The sequence below is a fragment of the Sphaeramia orbicularis genome, chromosome 2 (assembly GCF_902148855.1).
Source record: "Sphaeramia orbicularis chromosome 2, fSphaOr1.1, whole genome shotgun sequence".
NCBI lineage: Eukaryota > Metazoa > Chordata > Actinopteri > Kurtiformes > Apogonidae > Sphaeramia > Sphaeramia orbicularis.
The window spans coordinates 27,023,112-27,041,762 of record NC_043958.1 but is presented as its reverse complement, the minus strand read 5'-3'; the positions used below and the strand labels follow the sequence as shown (position 1 = coordinate 27,041,762).

General features: G+C 36.2%; 1 protein-coding gene across 3 annotated transcripts in view; it reads left to right on the top strand.

The window, feature by feature from the left end:
* The first annotated feature begins 2,431 nt into the window (after nucleotides 1–2,431).
* xirp2a (xin actin binding repeat containing 2a) overlaps nucleotides 2,432–18,651 on the top strand; it is a 72,484-nt gene continuing 56,264 nt past the window's right edge. For 2 of the 3 annotated variants that reach the window (XM_030157956.1, XM_030157948.1), the window contains exon 1: nucleotides 2,432–2,834. In XM_030157956.1, the coding sequence (XP_030013816.1) occupies nucleotides 2,622–2,834 (213 nt within the window). In that variant the 5' untranslated portion in view covers nucleotides 2,432–2,621. The remainder of the gene's footprint in view (nucleotides 2,835–18,651) is intronic. The other variant, XM_030157966.1, reaches the window with a different exon arrangement.

Sequence of the window (18,651 nt, the reverse complement as noted above, 5' to 3'; positions counted from 1 at the left end):
TGGCTGTGCCGTTTTGTGGCTACACTCTTTTCTACTAATGTAGCCACAGTGTCTGTATCTTTCATTTTCCTAGCACAAGCACAGAGATAGAAGGATGACGTTAACAAATGTAGTTGACAAAGACAAAAATAATTATTGTGAACTTGTCAGCAGTACTTGTCATCAAATAACATACATAGACTGTTTTGCTGTCAAATCACTATTTGTAAAAGTTTGTTTTAATCTCATTGTCATCTTATTACTTTTTTTTTTTTTAAATATTCTTTTCATTTTGTCTGTCCATCGTTTTTCACTGATAAGTTTGGGAAAGACATCTGCAAATGGACATCCATCAGTCCAGGTGCATCTATAGCCTGTCCGTCCATGGGAGTGGATCCCTCCTTCACTGTGGTTCTCCCCGAGGTTTCTCTCTTCCCACTGGGTTTTTGGAGTTTTTCCTTGTCGAGAAGGAGGGTCTGAAGATGGGGGATGCCCGGGACATTAATCCATTTTCTTCATCTGCCGTTTATTTGATTGCTGTTTGTTTTCATATCCAACTAATTCTGTGAAGCCCTGAGAGGCAACCTTGTTGTGATATAGGGTAGGGCTCTACAAATAAAATTGAATTGAATTGAAAGACAGCTATAGAGCTTTTCAAAGTTCTAGACATGGTTATTTGTGTTTTTAGAATGTAACCACACTGAGAATTGGCAAATAATATCTTACTTTGCTATTTCACAGCTTTTTTTTTTGCTATAGAAAGGCATTTCAACAGTTCTGTCGACAAACGTTAGGAATATTACATACTTTGCATTTAATATTAATAAATACAAAAGGGAAGCAAGAAAAAATGTATGTGTAAAAAATAAGGAAAGAGGTAGAAACTGAACCTGGCAGAGCTCGGAGGGAGTAGAAGGAGGTTTTTTTAGGGCTATGTTTTCTTTTTGTGTATTTATACTGGTTATGTTATACATCAGGATTGCCTCGACTATAACTGAGGTGCACTTTGCAGTTTTTCACAGCATCAAGCTGAAGAAACAAATAACAGAAACTCTTTCACTCTGGAGAGAAAAGGTGCCATATTAATGCAAATAGATTGTGTTATTCTCTGGAAACAACCTCTTTTAAAAATCAGGGACTGCCCTTTGCAAAATTGGAATTGCATATTGACTTAATCTATGAGGTGATGTGTTTTGCAATAATAACACCAAAATTAGGCATAAAATGTGCAGTTTTGGTCAATAGCCATCACAACACCCAAAAGTAGACAAATGGTATCTTGTGGTGTTTACAGAAAGAGTGTCTGTGATTGTTTTTAGTGCTATTTGCCCTTCCTTTGTCATATATTCAGATAAAAATGTTGTCACCAGCATACTGACTGTGTTTCTGTCTTCCCAATTTTGTTTTTTATGATTGATCAAAATGGGTTTCTTATATCAGTGGCAGTTCAAGTAATGAAGGACTATCTCTCAGACACAGATGAGTGGCTGGATGACTAAGATATAATGTGTATTAGATGATTATAAATAATGTATTATGATATACAATGAATATCATGTATATAGGCTTGGACAGTTTATTTTCTATATGTGTAATATTTTTGTGTTTTGTGGAGGCTTGGGCAGAGTTTATTTTGATATGTGTAATAATTTTGGAGTTATTTTATGGAGCTGGCATGGAACTTTGTGGTCAGTAGAAAAAGATTGGGTGGGTGGGTGGGGGGGGGGTATGTAAGTTGCACTTCATCCCGCTTTTTTTCATATGTTTTTTTCTTCTTTCGTAATTTGTCTTTGTTGGTTTTGGGTTTAAACTAGGAATAAAAAACAAACAAACAATAGACGGTATGTTTGTGATCGTTCTGTGTACTAAAATAACACCAGTCAAAGAATGATGAAGGGATTTGAGCTGTGATTTGTTCCCATAAATGACAACAACACATGGTAGAAAACTCAAGCGTCATTTTCTCTCCTTCTCTTTTAGCTTAGTTACTCAATTGCTGCGCCTGAGTGTTACAATGTGAGTGTTTAATGGACATCTGTTGTCTGCAAACCTCAGTTTGTGTACTTTATTTTATGTGAGATAAGTTTTGATTTATGGGACAAAGAGAGATGTGGATCTATATATCCACAAGGTCTTATCGATTGAAATATCAAAGTCATATCTGCCTCTGGAGACACATCTATCTCAGATATAAAGTTTATCTTTCTCATCTTCGTGTCATGTCTACATTCTTCAGGAGCCTCTGTTTTTCTTTTCCTTTGCTGTCATGTTTTGCCCTGCTTTTGTATGTCGTATCTCAGTTTGCTTTTCTGGGCCCTCATGAGTTTACATAAGCCTCTGTGTGTATGAGTAATTACAGGCCAGAAGAGGGAGGGCAAAAAAAAACTTTCCTTGTGAACTTTTTCTTTTCTCCTCCTCTTTGCTCCAGCTGGTTGGTGTTCCTGCACAACCCACAGTGTCCCAGACAGACGAGTGGAACCCCTACATCTAAATCTCCATTCCCGTCTCCCTCACCCACTTATAGATCTTATATTTTTCTCCCTTATTTCCTCACCCCCCCTGCCAGATCATCTCGCACAATAGACTTCCCCTCCAGCCACTGGTTTGAAGGGAAGAGGGGGAGAGATACAGTTTCTACAACAATGGAAATTCAATCAGGAAATGGAGAGGAGGTGGCGAGCGCTGTGTCAGCGACCTCGGGCTTCGTTTCCCGCAGTCCCTCCGGGCCGCAGGTAGATGCATCAGACAATCCAGTGCTCAGAGAGGACCTACAGGCTGCTAAGAGGATTGAGAGGTTTGACATCCCACTTGATAGCCTGAAGAGGATGTTTGAGAAGCCTGCAGCGACAAACACTGTAAGCACTGCCACTTGGCATTTTATTCTTTGACCTGTACGTTTAGGGCAGAGAAAAGTTGATTTTTTGTTAATCTGGAATGTCCTGCAGAGAGTGTGAGTGTGCCACAGTGTGAAGGTATTAGTAGTAGGGGACAGGGCAAAAAAAAAAAAAAATAAAATAAAAAAAAAAAAATAAATATAAATCCTGCTTTAGATAGATAGATAGATAGATAGATAGATAGATAGATAGATAGATAGATAGACTTCATTTCAAACATAAGTAGGCAAAAGAAATTACCATTTTAAACAGAGCACTCCAATACACAGGAAAATAAGTCAGCCTAAAAAGAAAAACAAATGTTGCACAATGTATAGCTATTTCATTGTGGCTGTTTAATGGTGTTGTACTCTCATTCACTGTTACTATATTTCTGGAAAATAAGGGTTTTATACATCTTAAATTTTGTGATGTTTTCACACTGTTTGACATTTAGTTCCATTCTATTCCTCAAAACCACTCAACAACATGAAATGCACATTTTTTAAAGATTTGTTCTAGTGAAATGTTCTTCCATATTTGGTTTCTCTCTATAGTCATAACCACCCTCTCAGTCTGTGAATAATTTCTGTATGTTGGACTTACTTGGAAGTAAAACTTTGTATACTTAAAGTGTGTTAGTAGTAGAATGTATTACCAGCATACTGCATGTCAAAATAGTCAGTGTCTAACTAATAACTCTTAACGCTAATTTACTAGTCGTATTTTAAAAGACGTACATCTTGTTGTAAATGATGAAAGTAAGGCAGTCTGCTTCCAACAGAAATTCCCAATTTTATCCACAAAAAAAGCAAACATTTGATGTGACAAATTTCACAGCTTGCTACCTTTATTCGGGGTGTGTCATACAGCATCATTTTTATAAAACTGTTGAGCATCATCCCTCTGGAAATCGACCCATACACATTCTTTTCAAGGAATGAAATCCAGACCTTATATTGTTATTAAAATGCTAACCTACATTACAAATATTTAAAATTTTTTAATGATACAATATGATTGTATCTAGTATTTAATATAATTTTTATTATGTCTCTATTTAAAGTCATTTTACATATTGGCCCTTCAGATTTTTTTGTATTAGGTTAAGACACCTTGCATTTCAGCCAACTGAAACACTTCTGCAACGTGTTGAATAACCTTCTCAGGAACTTGAAAATGTGAAGTCACTGGTGATTTGAGGTCAAGCTACTGGCCACACAGATCCAGTTTCTCACTGGTGTAACTGTACACGATGCAGATTTCACTCTTGGTATTTAAGTTGTAGTTTTCTTAAGTAATGATTCTTTCTGGAAACGTACTCTAGGATATAATGGGATTGACTGATAACACTGGTAAATATTTACAACAATTATGCAAAGGATGTTGTGTATCTAATCATGTGCTTTCACTTTAGATATGATTCAGCTTCTGGCAATCAGGGGTTTTCCAACGTTTTGTTGATTCTGGAAAAAAACACTTACTGTACAAATCTCCTCAGAGAAAATAAATAGTAGCCTTGTCTCGATTTTCTTTTTCCGTCTCAGCTGGCTTCTTTGAGAGGAAAATCTAAGTCTGTTGGAAGTGAAGCGGGTCATTATGAGAAAACCTCAGTTTACCGAATGTCTGATGATGAGACAAAAAGGCCCAGACGACCTACTTTTGCTTCAGTTTATTAAATCGTGGCCATGACATCAAACTGAACCCCTCGAGGATGATGAGCTCACTATGAATGGAAATTTCTCTTGGCTATCCAAACTGAAAAGTATTAATCTACCTTTCCAAAAAAGCCATAGCTAATGCATTATGGGCGATGCAGTTCCCTGTGTGTGCCGGTGACAGTCGGTGGCACAGACACACACCGGCTGCATCTACGCGCTGCCACTGGGTTGGTGATACGTGACACCCTGTTATTTAAAACCTATTTTGGGGAGCTTTTTGGTTAAGCAGGATTTTAAAAATAACCCTGTAATTGGTATGTCGGCTGTGACTGGAAGAAGCGCAAAGCTTCTACAGAGGCCAGAGAGAGGTTTGACGTGGATGTGTCAAAATTAAATCTGGCTCTTAGATGAAAAAGCAAACATTACTGCAGTTAATGATCTGCATCATTAAAGCAATGACTCACAGATAGCATCTCTTTAAAGTTTTTCTTCTGCAGCTGTCTGAAGAGAGATCTGTTTGCGGAGAAAAGAGGTTAATTTAATTTTTATCAGATGTGTGTTTGTCTACTGTGGTATGGGAATAGTCGGTCTAACAGAGATAACAACTTAACTCTTTGTTGATTTACTTTTGATTTGTCTTGATGACCATTGGGCATGTGTGCAGCTCTCCTGTTGTTTCTCAATGAGGCATAACGAGCTATAAGTACAGGCAACATACTCATACTTTTGTTATGAGGTCATTGAGGTCATGATCCATCTTATTGGCTTTTTTGTTTCGTATATTTAAGCTTGTTAAGCATTTTTTCACCATTTATAGCCTAAGACTGACACAGGTGAATATGTAAGAAATTATGTGTTTGGAGGCTACTAGTTACATACAGGAGAAAAACCATAAAATCAAATCAATAAAAATGATTGCAAAAGGCTTATATCTGTAGTCTTTTCAATATAAAGCTTTTCACCTGTTTTGGTGATAATGCTAATGTTTAAGGATCTAACCCAATTTCTATTTTTAAATCCTCTCTTAAAACATATTTTTCTCTTTGGCTTTTAACTCAGTGTGAGAGGTTGGCTTTGATTGTTTTAATGTATAATTACTTCTATTGTTTTTATTCATTCTTTCATGTGTTTTTTTTGTGTTCAGCACTTTGGCCAACTGTGTTACTTCAATGTGCATGTAATTTTCTAGCAGAGACTGAATTTATTCACAGTTTATTCATGTGTCAGTATGAGAGTATGCGGCCACTAAAGTGAGTAATGAGTCACTCTGCTGGTCATTCATGGTAATAAACAGTAATGCTAAAGATGAGGACCATAAGAAACACCTGTCGAGTCAAAGAAAGTGATAAATAATAAAGGCATTGTCAGTGTTTTCTCCACTGGACAATACGTTTCAAAATTTCTTATACATAGATGAGTCTGATTAAGAAGCTTACGGAGCTAAATGCTAAGTTATGTTGCTGTTTGTTGATCCACAGTTCAGACTAGTCTGTGACAGTTCTGACCTTGTGTGGATGATTCCACATAGAATTGATGGTTAGTTAAGCTATTGACAACACACACTGTACAGAAATTGAAGGTGATTTGTGGTTTTACTGCCACTGTTTTGTGTCTAAAAACAGAGCTAAGCTAACAGAGCTATAATGTATCTTTAATACTGATGCAGTATGGGAAGATTAGTAAGTAGTTTGGATCCAGTCATGGCCAAAAACATCAGAACCTTTGCTATATAGTAGGAGACCCAGGAGGACTCCACTGTTGACAAAAAGGCATAAAAAAGACATACTGGAGTTGGCCAAATGTGATGAAACCACAATCCTTCTGCGCGAGTGTACTGTGGACAGACGAGACAAAAGTAAAGCTTTTTGGTAAAACACATCATGACACTGCTTTCACAAAAAAAAATGAGGCCTTCAAAGAAAAGAACACAGTGCTTTCAGTCAAACATGGTGGAGGGTCAAAGATACTTTGGGGTCACTTTTCTGCTTTTGGGACTGGATGCCTTGACTGTGTGAATGGCATCATGACATCTGGTGGTTACCAAAGAGTTTTGGAGTGCTGTCCTCACTAGAGGTCATGGGTCTTCCAGCAGGACAATGACCCAAAACACACTTCAGAAAGCACTCAGAAATGGTTACAACAGCACTGGACAGTTTCTGAAATGGCACACAATAACTCCAGATCTGAGTCCCATAGAACACATGTGGAGAGACCTTAAAACAGCAGCTGGGAGACGGCAAATCTTCAAACCTGAAAGACCAGGAGCCGTTTGCGAAAGAAAAATGTTCCAAAATTCCATAAGAGACTTGTAAGAAACTCATTTATGGTTACAGGAAGTGATTGTTCAGTTATTCTTTCCAAAGGTTGTGCTAAACAAATATTAAGTCAAGGGGGCTGATCATTTTATTCAGAGCATTTTTGAGTTGGACTTTGCTTCTCTGATTTTTTCTTCTAATGCAAAAAAAAGAAACAAACATGTGAATACCAAAACATTTGCAACTACAAAAATGTTCTCGGAGAAATCTGCATTTTCTGACAAAATAGCAAGAATGCTGATATTTTTGGCCATGACTGTACGTAGTGTTGATTTGTTGGTGGTTTTGGTGGTCCTAAGTGTATTTTGGTTCATGACTTCCACCTGCTGTTAAGAGTTTGGACTATTAATACCACAAATAACTGCTTTAAAGGTTCATTTTGTAAGATTTTTAGTCACAAGTTTATATATACAGAGAGACTTTTCCACCTACACTCTACAATGTTAGACCAATATATTTTGCAGTAACACTGAAAGGAAGGCTTTTATGACTATGTTAAAGTTTGGATCCAAAAGCCAAAAACCCTAGAAAAAAAGCCTGGCCATAACAAAAGTCATGGATGCCATTTAAGATTACATGTTCAACCTTGATTGACAATTATATCAAAGAACTTTTAATAATCCTTTGACAGTAGTCAGTGAGCCTGTTTACATGAGCATAAAAGTCCGATAACTGGGAGTAACTGGATAATTGTAAAATTCAGATCTCATGCATTTACATGCACTTAAGAAATGTGATCATCGAAAACCCTGGTTTGGACGATCCAGTCCATAATCAGATTTCTTTCAGAGTACTACAAACGTAGTGATGGTAGACTTAAACTTCCTGCTGTCTTCTGCTCATGCTTGACTGTGTAACCTTCGTTTTCTACAATTTTAATTGTGTTTACACATGCACAGACGTAAAAGAACAATTAACCTGTGTAGATGCAGGAAGACATCTGAGTATTGGGGAGAAATCCATGTGTGTTAATCTGATTTCTCATAATCAGATTACTGCTGTTATCGGATAAAGCATATCAGGCTATCCTGTTTCCACGATCACTGCAATAATCTGACAACTCCAGAAATTGGATAATGATTGGAGTATTTAGTGTGGATGTAAACAAGCTCAGTGTTGAGTACCAATTGGTGGTGTATACTGCCTGATTTAACTTCATGTTTTAGGACTTTTCAGCTTCAAAGAAATCAAATGCAGTAACTTATATTTCTTTGACAAAGTAATTTGATGTTAAAACAGATTGTTATTTAATTTAGCCTCTTTCTGACATTCCATAAAATGTTGCTGTTGTTCTGTATAAATGATTAAATCTGATCTAAGAGTCCTCTGCCTAAAGGACATTTCTAAAGTAACCCAACTGCATGTAAATAATCACAAGTACAAACTGATTTTTAGACTTCATTTGAAAAAATCTAACACAATATGTGATAAACATTTATGGTGAAATTGTATAAAGGAATAAGTTCTTTTTCCTATCTAGTTAGTTTCAGATGAGAATAGAAGGTGTCGTCATCATAGCAATAATTCTGTCGCTGTCCCTCCTTACCTTGACCTTTTCTGTTGGCATTTTAAATCACGATACCAGCTAATCAACCTGCCACCGAAAGTCATTTCCATCAGACTTTGGAGGGGGTTACTTCCACTTGAATCATCACTTTTTGGCCATGAGGTGATTAAAACATCATTTTGTAAATATTCGTTTTAATTGAGCGGATGTACAACTAGACAAGAATTCTGTATGTCAGAAGCTGGCTTTGCAACACATGCTGTTTGTTGGCAATGTGCCATGTGTGCTTATAGTCTACCCCTATCTTTTCTTTTAAAAAGAAAAGAAAAAAGAGCTGTGTTAATGGAGCATGTGGGCAGTGTTCCCAGAGAAAAGGACTGGCACTTAGCAGTCGACTGGTCATAAAACATGACCTTGTCTCCAAACTCATCGGTGTGGCTGAGCTTAATATTTGATGATGCACCGTATTTTTCTTTCTGTGGCCCATTTCATTATTTAAACGGTGCAGTGTCATTGGACAGCCAGTCATAACAACGACTGATGGATTCCCAGGTGGTCGCTCAGCCGTGGCCAAATCCCGGGCAACGACAGGACACCACAGATGTGAACGATGTGACGGTTTAGTATCCAGAAGTGCAAAGAGCGTTGCTTAGCTTGTGTAGGAGGCTGGTCGCCGAGGGACACAGGCTTGTGTTTACAACATCTGTTTGACCTTCTTGCCGTGACTGTGCAGTTACAGGGAAGAAAACACACATGGAACATGAGGCTGATGAGATGATGCAGATGCACACAAAAAAGCCATTAACAACAGCAAAAATGAGCATGTGTGGAAAAGGTTTAACTGGTAATAAAATTCCAAAGCCTTAAAAATCCTATTGAAAGTAGAATTTTATGCATCTTAATCTTTTCTGATGTTCTGAAATAATTAGTAATTTCTAATCAAATGACCACCTTTTTACACCTTTAATACAGTGTAGTCTAGTTCACAACGTGCCACAGATGAATCATATGCTGATAAGATAAGACTGTAATAGAGTGAGATACAATTAATTAAATGGGCTAAGTAGATACCATTAGTCAACCAAACAAAAACCAGATTACTGATAATACCAAACAATTAAACCCGCAATGTATTTTTTCAAAGTTACTTACATAATGTAATTCTGTCACCATCAGGGCACCAGAAGATTTCTCAATCTTCCAACTTCAACAGCCAAACACTTATCAGTCACATGACTAAAAAAGTAAACAAAGTGAATACTGTTTTTTCCCCACTTTTTCTCACCCATAAATTATGTAAAACTGTTTAATACCTGTTGATCCACTTATCCTATTAATACATGTAAATAATTGGTGTAAAATGCAGTTTGTCATCTTTTCATGGTCATCAGATATGACCCATTTGGGCGTTCAGAGGCTCCGTAGTGAATGTGGAAACACTGTCGTCATCATCTATAACACTGATTCACTGGTAAAACCCATGGAGTTTGATCAGTGACAGTGGATGGAGACTCTTGTTGTACCGTATGTTCAGTTAATGATAGATTCTGTTGAAAAAGTTACTTTTTCTTTGTTTTCTGTGTTTCTGATACAGTACCCCTTAACTTTAATCTGAGATTGTATGAATAATATCTACACAATCAGTGAATTAAAAGTAGGGAAATACATGATTTTCACAAAAAAAAGCAAAATCTAGTGGATAATATTATAATAAATGGTGATAAATCACTTAAATAAGGTTAAATAGAGAGAAAAATTCATTTGGGAGCTGCTACAGAAGTAGCACTGGGTCTATTGGTTAAGTTTCATTCTTTTAAAAAAGCCTTAAATGTAAAAATCTTCTCTTGGCGCAGTGATGTTGTGATGTCTGTCTTTGTCCAGTGGGTGGTAGTGTAGCATCTGTGAGGCAATAAAAAAAAATCTGATTCTAAAGAGTTTGAGAGGTAGAAAAGATTAAATACACTTAATCAGGACAATTATCACAGTGAGACAAATTACTAATCACCTGGTGTTAATTGGAGTAGGTGTTAATACCTTAAGGTGCCTTAAAAAGGCTTTCTTTTACTGCAGAGCCTGTCAGATTATCAGGATTTGCATAATTGGTGAAATATCGAATTCTGATATGCTTGGCAAATTTATCACAGTATAAAAGCTTTTAAATAGATTCCATGCTGTAAGTCACACCAGGTTAACAGGATAAAGAGAGTCAACTTTTTTCAGTTGGGGATTCTGTAGTTTTTGAGGGTGCGGGGGCGAGACAGTAGTCTGACCTAATCTAGTTTAATTCAGCAGCTCTTTAAAGTATTTCGTTTATTTTCTTAACCTGAATCATCACTGGTGCTGGCTCACCTTCTTATTTTTTATGTGGCGTGGCCTGAACTGATGGATGCTCTTTTTCCTTTCTATACCTAACTCTATTTCAGAGAGCTTTCCTATAGCTCTTAATAAATGACCTGTTTTCAAAAGCAGGTATTCAGTTTTAAAGGCACTAAATGGAGCGATGCATTAGGCCTTCCTCATCGTTCATTTCTATAGCTTATTGAGTCACCTTTCTTCAGCTTTTAAGTAAAAAGTATGAAATTTGTCACTCTGCCATATGCTGGGGGAATCACACTTTAAAGTATCAAAACACAGGCTAAAAGATGATAGAATGAGACAGGCTTTTGCTTAATTGTAGACCATTTTCAAGAGAACTCAATCAATATGCACCACTGTTCCTAAACGCACTTAATTAAATGTTACATAAACTAAAAGCCACAATGTGTCTGCAAGAAATTGATCCAGACTTGATGAGGACAACGACGTCCTCATCAAGTCCATTGAGCTCATAAAAATTCCATTAACTTTTACTAGGAATCTCTTTGGTCTCAGTTTCACAGATTCAAATCTTTTAATGGAGCTGGCAGCACTGCTGTGTGTGTGACGCATTTCTAGTCTGCTGCGTGATTATGACTTGTTGCTCAGGGAAAGAGTTGCACAGTTACGCGATCTGCCAGACACAGCTTTGATTATTTTAAATGTACTAATTTTTATTTTACTTATTCAGAAAACTCATTCGCCTACCTGGCTTTTGTTTGGCAAATTAAATCATGATGACAAGCTTTGAAGCGTGCAGTCAATACTTGTCAAAAGCTTTTTAAAAAGCAGCTTTTTATACTAGTTGTACTGTGGTAGCATGTGAATATTCATCACTATGTGGTATAATGCAGTTTCATAGCTGGGTAATGAATGCATATCTCTGGGCCTTTTTCCACAGAGATTGTTGTGTGCCTCAGATTTTCTATTCTCTAACACAATTTGACACCCAAAGCCCCGCAAGAGCATATGCGTTCAATAATTATCCAAAGGCCTCAAGGCTTACTGTTTTAATCATTTATTGTAGATATGGCTCCGTGTCACTGTTAGGGCAAAGCTGCACCATCTCTCATCTCTACCATTCATCGTTGCCATAGCAAACAAGAGGAAGTGCTTTTCAGAAACTGTTTACACTGCACATCTTTTGGCTGCTTATAATAAACCAAATTAAACCCTATGACGGTAACTGAGATGCACAGGCCACAGAGATACAAAGAAGATTACTGGCCTATTACAGCTAACAAAACGGAAGCATAAAACTAATTCCAGCAGTGAAAAAATGGCATTGTTAACTGAGATGAAACAAAAATAAGAAAACTAAATAAGGGCCGCAATGAACAGTGCAACACAGGCTAAAATGACAAAGAACTGCAGCTTGAATTTGCTTTGTCTTCTTTTCCTCCAATATTTTTAGTCCTATATATAGGGCAAGAAATTGCGACACGTTGCAACAATAGTTCGCACAATAAATGTCAACTTAATATTTACTTTAAATCCAAAGGCAGATTTTTTTTTCCTGAGTAAGAGTTGAAGAAACCAGATGGTGACTGGTGATTATTAAAATCATTATTTATGGTCAGACCATGACAAATGTTTCAGAACTCTAAATGTAGAATATTTAAAACAATTACAGTGACTGGAAATAAAAAAAAAAAAGTTTAGAAAATTGAAGTGAAAATGAACTCTTAGGTGTTTCACAAGTGTTTCAGATGACAATGGAAACTGTTATCCCTAAAGACAAAATGGATGTTTGTTTTTTTTGGTGTTTGCATTGAAATTGCGTTGACATTTGTCACTATCATTTTGTAGCGCACGCCCCCATGCTATTTTCTATATATTTATTAAGAAAATAATATAGAAAAGACATTTTCCATAGACAATTATTTAGTGTGATCTTCTTTTGCACTAAATGTGTCTTGAACTCAATACAAGAATACAAGAGATGCAGCTTTACACCATGTTTAATTCAACGCATGTGAGATGTTTCGTATTGTTTAGGCAACACACCTGTAGAAACCATTTAGTTCAGTTTTTTAGGAGCTTATGATTACAATTACAGTAGCAACAAGATAATCTTTTAATAATATATGCCATTTTCACTCCATAAATGAAGCTGTAAGCTTATTTATCTTAATTATAAGTCTGCGCTAGCTTTTTTTTTTTTTTTTTCATAATTTTTAATATAAATATATTATATGTTTAATAAAACACCAGGTTAAACAGGTTATTATACAATTTAAAGGGTTAATTCCATGTAGAAAATATTTAAGAAACAAGTGTTGATACCCTGCTCTGCTTATGATGAAGAAATGAAAACTGCCCCAAACTGAAAGAATCATAAAGATCTGCTTCTTATTTAATTTGATTAAAACACAGTGAGTTGAATATTAATAAGTCAAAATGAACAGTGACTGTACACTGCGATTTCTAAGCAGTGTACTAAATAACATGTAATGATGTTGGACTTGCATAAGCTTGTATTACACACTCACACCATTATAGACTGAAAGCCCCAGAATATCATAGAGGCATGTGGCATGTCAGCCAATGTCAGTCCATGGTTTGGTGTCTATTTGGAGAGGCTGAAAACAGAGCTGGATCCCAGGCCACTTCGAAGTCGTCATGTATAAATAGTGGAGCCTGGTGATGTCGGAATCGCTCGCTGAACATTAACAGTGCACACAGCCTGATGAAAGAGACTGAAATATGATTTACATTCAGTGAGCATGGGGGATATTGTGGAGAAAAAGAGGCCTGGGAGAGTGGATGGAGAAGGAGAAGGCAGGGGGTATGGAGAATGAAGATGGATAGGGGGTGAGAAAGAATCAGTGGAGGCTCAAGAGAGAATCAAAATGAAGAGCTGAGCTCATATTTGAAAAGGTGAAGCAGGTCAGAGTCTGATTAACAAATTATATTCATGTTTCAATAATGATGAGCCTCATCAGTCCCCACTTCAGGGCTGCACCAATCTCTGACACTCCTGCCTTTTTTTGATCCTTTTACTCTTTTGAATTTCTCTTTTCCCACAACTTTATCTCTCTGGAGACGAACAGCTGTCTGTCAGTTTTCAGCCTGAATTAAAAGCCTGATAATCAAAGTAGAAAGACCTAGAATAGAGAATGAGGAGCTCTGGAAAGGGACACAAAATGGGATCACATACAAGAACAAAATGTAACGCCAGTGGGATAATGTTACTATAAGGGACTTATATACACATTGTCAGGGGTATTTTTGTGTGTGTTACTTACACAGTATAGCCTTTCTACTTTTATGCTACTCAAGGTTCTTTACACATAATGTCACATCACATTCAACGTGGGGTTCAATGTCTTGCTCAAGGACACTTCAACATGTGGACAGTGGTCAGAGAATGAACCATCAGCTTTCTGTTTTTTGGACAACCTGCTCTACCAACTGAGCCACAGTCACCCTAATTAATACAAATGAGGGTTTTCTGTCAGCTGCTCTAACTTGTTTTTTCCAAATGAGTCTCTATTTTTTCTTTTTCCTTTTTTTTTTTTTTTTCTTAACTAGATATCTGGGCAGAGTGATTAATTCAGTACCAATCATGTGAAAAACACAAAAGTTTAATGCAGTGTTTTTCAACCTTGGGGTCAGGACCCCACGTAGGGTCGCCTGGAATTCATGTGGGGTTACCTGAAATTTTTAGTAATTAATTTTTAAAAAATTTAATAAATTACTAATAAAAAAATTCTTTAATGATTCAGTATATATTTCATTATAATTAAAACACCACACATTTTTCCTATTAAAAATCAAGTTCAAATAAAAGGCAGGATATAACATCTGAGAGGGTATATCTTGATTGCCTGGCCCCGCTAAGATATCTCCAAGAGAAAAATGTCTCAGTTTTGATTGTCTGGGGTTGCCAGAAATTTGTGATGTTAAAATGGGGTCATGAGCCAAAAAAAGGTTGGGAACCACTGGTTCCTGGTTTAATGACTAAAGTTGAAAAGAATAGTGCAAATGTAAAAATATATTCCATAATATTTATTTATCCAAGAAACAATTTCTTCTACAAGAATAACAGCTGCACAGTTGAAAAAGAAAGTTTATACAAGATTACAGCCACACAAGCATATATAGTACAATTACCATTAAATAATAATAATAAATTACACATTAAACAAAATGATGACATGCATATAGCAGATATTATGATGAACCATATCAACAGCTGAATTAGGTAAATCATCTATAACAAGATGTGGCTGAAGAAGTAAAACAGAAAAAGCAAAAAAGATAAGAAATGCAATAAAACAACAACTACACACACACACACACACACAAAAAAAAAAAAATCTGAGGAAAACAGGAAATGGAACACAACACGGTGACATTAGATGCATGTCCTTCGATAAATGATGACAACAGGATGTATCAATCTGCTGCAGTGTTGAAAAGCAAGGCTAAGTATCACATGGTAGATTTTCTACCGCCTGAAAATACAGGCAAGGAGTACTTTCATTTCCTTTCAGGCCATTTGAATTACAAGATATTGAAAGGTCATTTTCACCTTAAAAAACATCAAGCACTGGTTGAAACGCTGTTTTTCCCAGCTCAGCTCACTGAAACACTCAGCGTGATGACAGTAGCCAATACTTTTTTGACAGATGCAGATTTTTGGATGTGAATGAAGTAGACCTAAAATAGTCTGTGTCAGTCTTTAACCTTTTTTATGATGGTTGTGTCACCGGTGCTACATTTTGCATCTTACGGCATTTAAATTACTGTAACACAAAATTTAAATGGCATCTTAAGGGCTGAGATTTTGAGCTTTCCAACACTAGATAACAGAAGCAGAGATGTAGCAATGGCAGAAAGAGATGCACTGTCTGTAAAAGAAGCTGATCATGGATGTTTTTCTTAGTGAAATGAGGGGCTCTGTCTACCACTAGACAGAAAGTGAAGAGAGACTATCACACAGGCTAAAAATGTCTAGAAATGACCAAATATAAGAAACTGTGACATGGACCGTGAATGATCTAGACCAGGAGTGTCAAACTCATTTCTTCCTGGAGCCGCATTCAGCCCAATTGCATCTCAAGTGGGCTGGACCAGTAAGTAATAGCATCATAACCTATAAATAATGACAACCTTTTCTTTTTGTTTTAGTGCAGTAAATAACATTAAATTACTTGGGATATTATTTTGTAACAAGCATAGCACTTTTATTGCAAAAATGACATAAAGAAATCTAGGCAGCCTGTTACAGTGGTAGTCCTAAAAGGGTTAATTCAGCAGGTGGACATACACATGTATCCATATTACTGCTCCACTGGATAACCTCTGTCTTCCTTGTAGCTAAGCTATCCCATAGGGAGTGCTAATAATGTCAAAAATAGCGTCAGGTTTAGTCATCCTCTCCATCTGTACCACTGAAGGTGTTAGTGGTTAGCTGTAAACAGCTGGGGTTGCACTGGACAGCTCCGAGGTGTTGATGTGAGATGATCAAGCAGCTAGATATGCGATGGTGACATCCATCCCGGATATGCAATATGTTTATTTTAAGTCTACCTCATTGCAGCATTTTGAGCTCTCGCTGACTGACACTGTGTCTTTCCGCATCAAAACTGTTTGGAGCTAGACTATAACCTCAATTAAAATATTCATTAATAAAAAATATATGCCTGAGGTTTTACCCAGCTGAATGAATGAGGTTAAAAGGAATAAAAATAAAGAGCAGCAACCACAGTTTGTCCAAAAAAACAAAACAAAACAAAAAAAAACAAAACACAGGCAGTATTTTGACAGGATGGAACCCAAACACTGCTGAGGGAAAACTCTGACGAAATATTGCATCATGTGTTTGAAAACACCAAAAAGCCTTCCTCACCAACAGGAGATTGGCTGGAAACATATTTCCTAAGTTTCATGTGTCAGGCAAAAAAAAAAAAAAAAAAATCCCTGGAAGAAAAATGAAGTATAAGCCATGACCAGAGCAGTAATACACGTGGCCATCAGTCAGATATACAGATTTTTAGATTGCAGAGCTTTAAAATGAAACTATCCCATCTGTCGCAGCTGGTTCCTCTGTTCATCTGTCTCGTTTGTTGCAATAAATATGTTATGTGTTCCTGCTGGTTTTATTTTGGCTGTCTTTCAGGTTTTCTTTTCTTATAGCAATCATTTCCTCAACCTGTCCCTCAAAGCCTGCTCCTTACTCTCTATCACCTACAAACCCAAGTACAAAAAAGGTGGGGTGCTGCGTTAAATGCAAGTCTAATGAACATATTTTATTCACAATAAAACACTGAAGACGTATCATTAAAACTGAAAAAAAATATAGCCATATTTTTTGTCATATATGTTACTCTAAAACCTGTATCTACTTTCATCAATTCCAAATGTGATTTCTCTGGTAATGAAAAACTTCCTTTAACAGGCAGAAGCCTGGAGCAGACCAAGGATGGATGACTGACATGACCATTTGGGGTTAAATAGAAAGGGTAAAGGAAGAGAAGGGGAGAGAGCAAGAGAGATTGAGGGAGGGGGTATACTCCTGGATGCACAGCAAACTGCATTACGACTGTTAAAAACTAGAACAGCCGGTGCTAGTATAACTACCAATAGCTATCCATAAGTGTTAATACTACTACTCCAAATACAAGTACTAACGGTGAATATACTACTACTGCAGCAGGTAGTACCAAAAATAGAAACCTCTACCATCCATGTAACTATATAATAAACATTATCACAAATAATGAATAATAATTATGTCATGTACTATACTGTAGATGATGGTCAAAATATTGTTGTTTTACATTGAGGAACAGTTGTTATTTATTTAACCTTTATTTAACCACATAGGTCAATTAAGAACCAGTTCTCATTTCCAGTCATGACCTGGCCAAAAGGCAGCAGAACAGGCAAACAGTTAACAAAAAAGCAAAACAAAGAAATAAGTTACATAAAAATCCATAATAGTGCTAAAAGAGAATATTATTTACAGTATTTCCAATGATATATTTTTTAAAAAGAGCAGTTATTATTTAACAGTAAGAATATAAAAACAGATAATACAATCTTACCACATATCGTACCTGTGTTTAAAGGAACAGGTGCAGTAATGGTGACATTTATAAAAAAAAACAAACAAAAAAAAAAGAAACAAAACAAACTGACTAACTAGTTTCAAACAATTCACAATTTGAGGATGTATACTGGTGAACAGTCTTTCACCAACTGTTACTTCTGAGTGACTGCCTTTCTAATACGCAGAGTTTTCTTTGTCAATCTTTTTATTGAAGAATCAATCAGAAAAACATCCATTATTACAATTTGTCCTTGTTTTATACATTAAACACAGAGTACACAAAATAAAACTACACATAACACAATACAAACATAAAAAACACACACTTTTTTCTTTAAGCAGTTGAGGCAGCATAAATTGTGACAATATTAAATTGTAGGGGATAACAAATCTTATTCAATTGATTGCTGCAGTTTAACATTGAGAACTGATTTCCCTCCATCTAGATATTTTCTTCCTCAGTTATAAAAAAAAAAAGCTGTCTACATATTCTTCTTACATAATATTTGTGTCCACACAATAATGTAAAAATAACTACAAACTGGTTCTCGTTTTGTACCTATTAATGTCAATAAATTATTGATAATTCTTTTCAATATTTGCTAAATGTTCCTGGACCTGTTCCTTTTTAGTACCACTTTCTTTTCAAGTCTTTTGTTGCCCGTACATTGGTGTTGTTCTTTAGCCTCATAGCATAATTACCTAAGTCATATACTATATGGAAAAAACTATCGGGACACGTGGGGTCTGGGCTACAAAACAATAAAGACAAATGTCATAATATAGATTTAAATTGGGATAAATATATTGATTATTAATATTGCTGTTTATATCTCAAATCAGCACGAACAGGACATTTTGCACATGTATGTGTCCCAATATTTTTGTCTATTTAGATTAT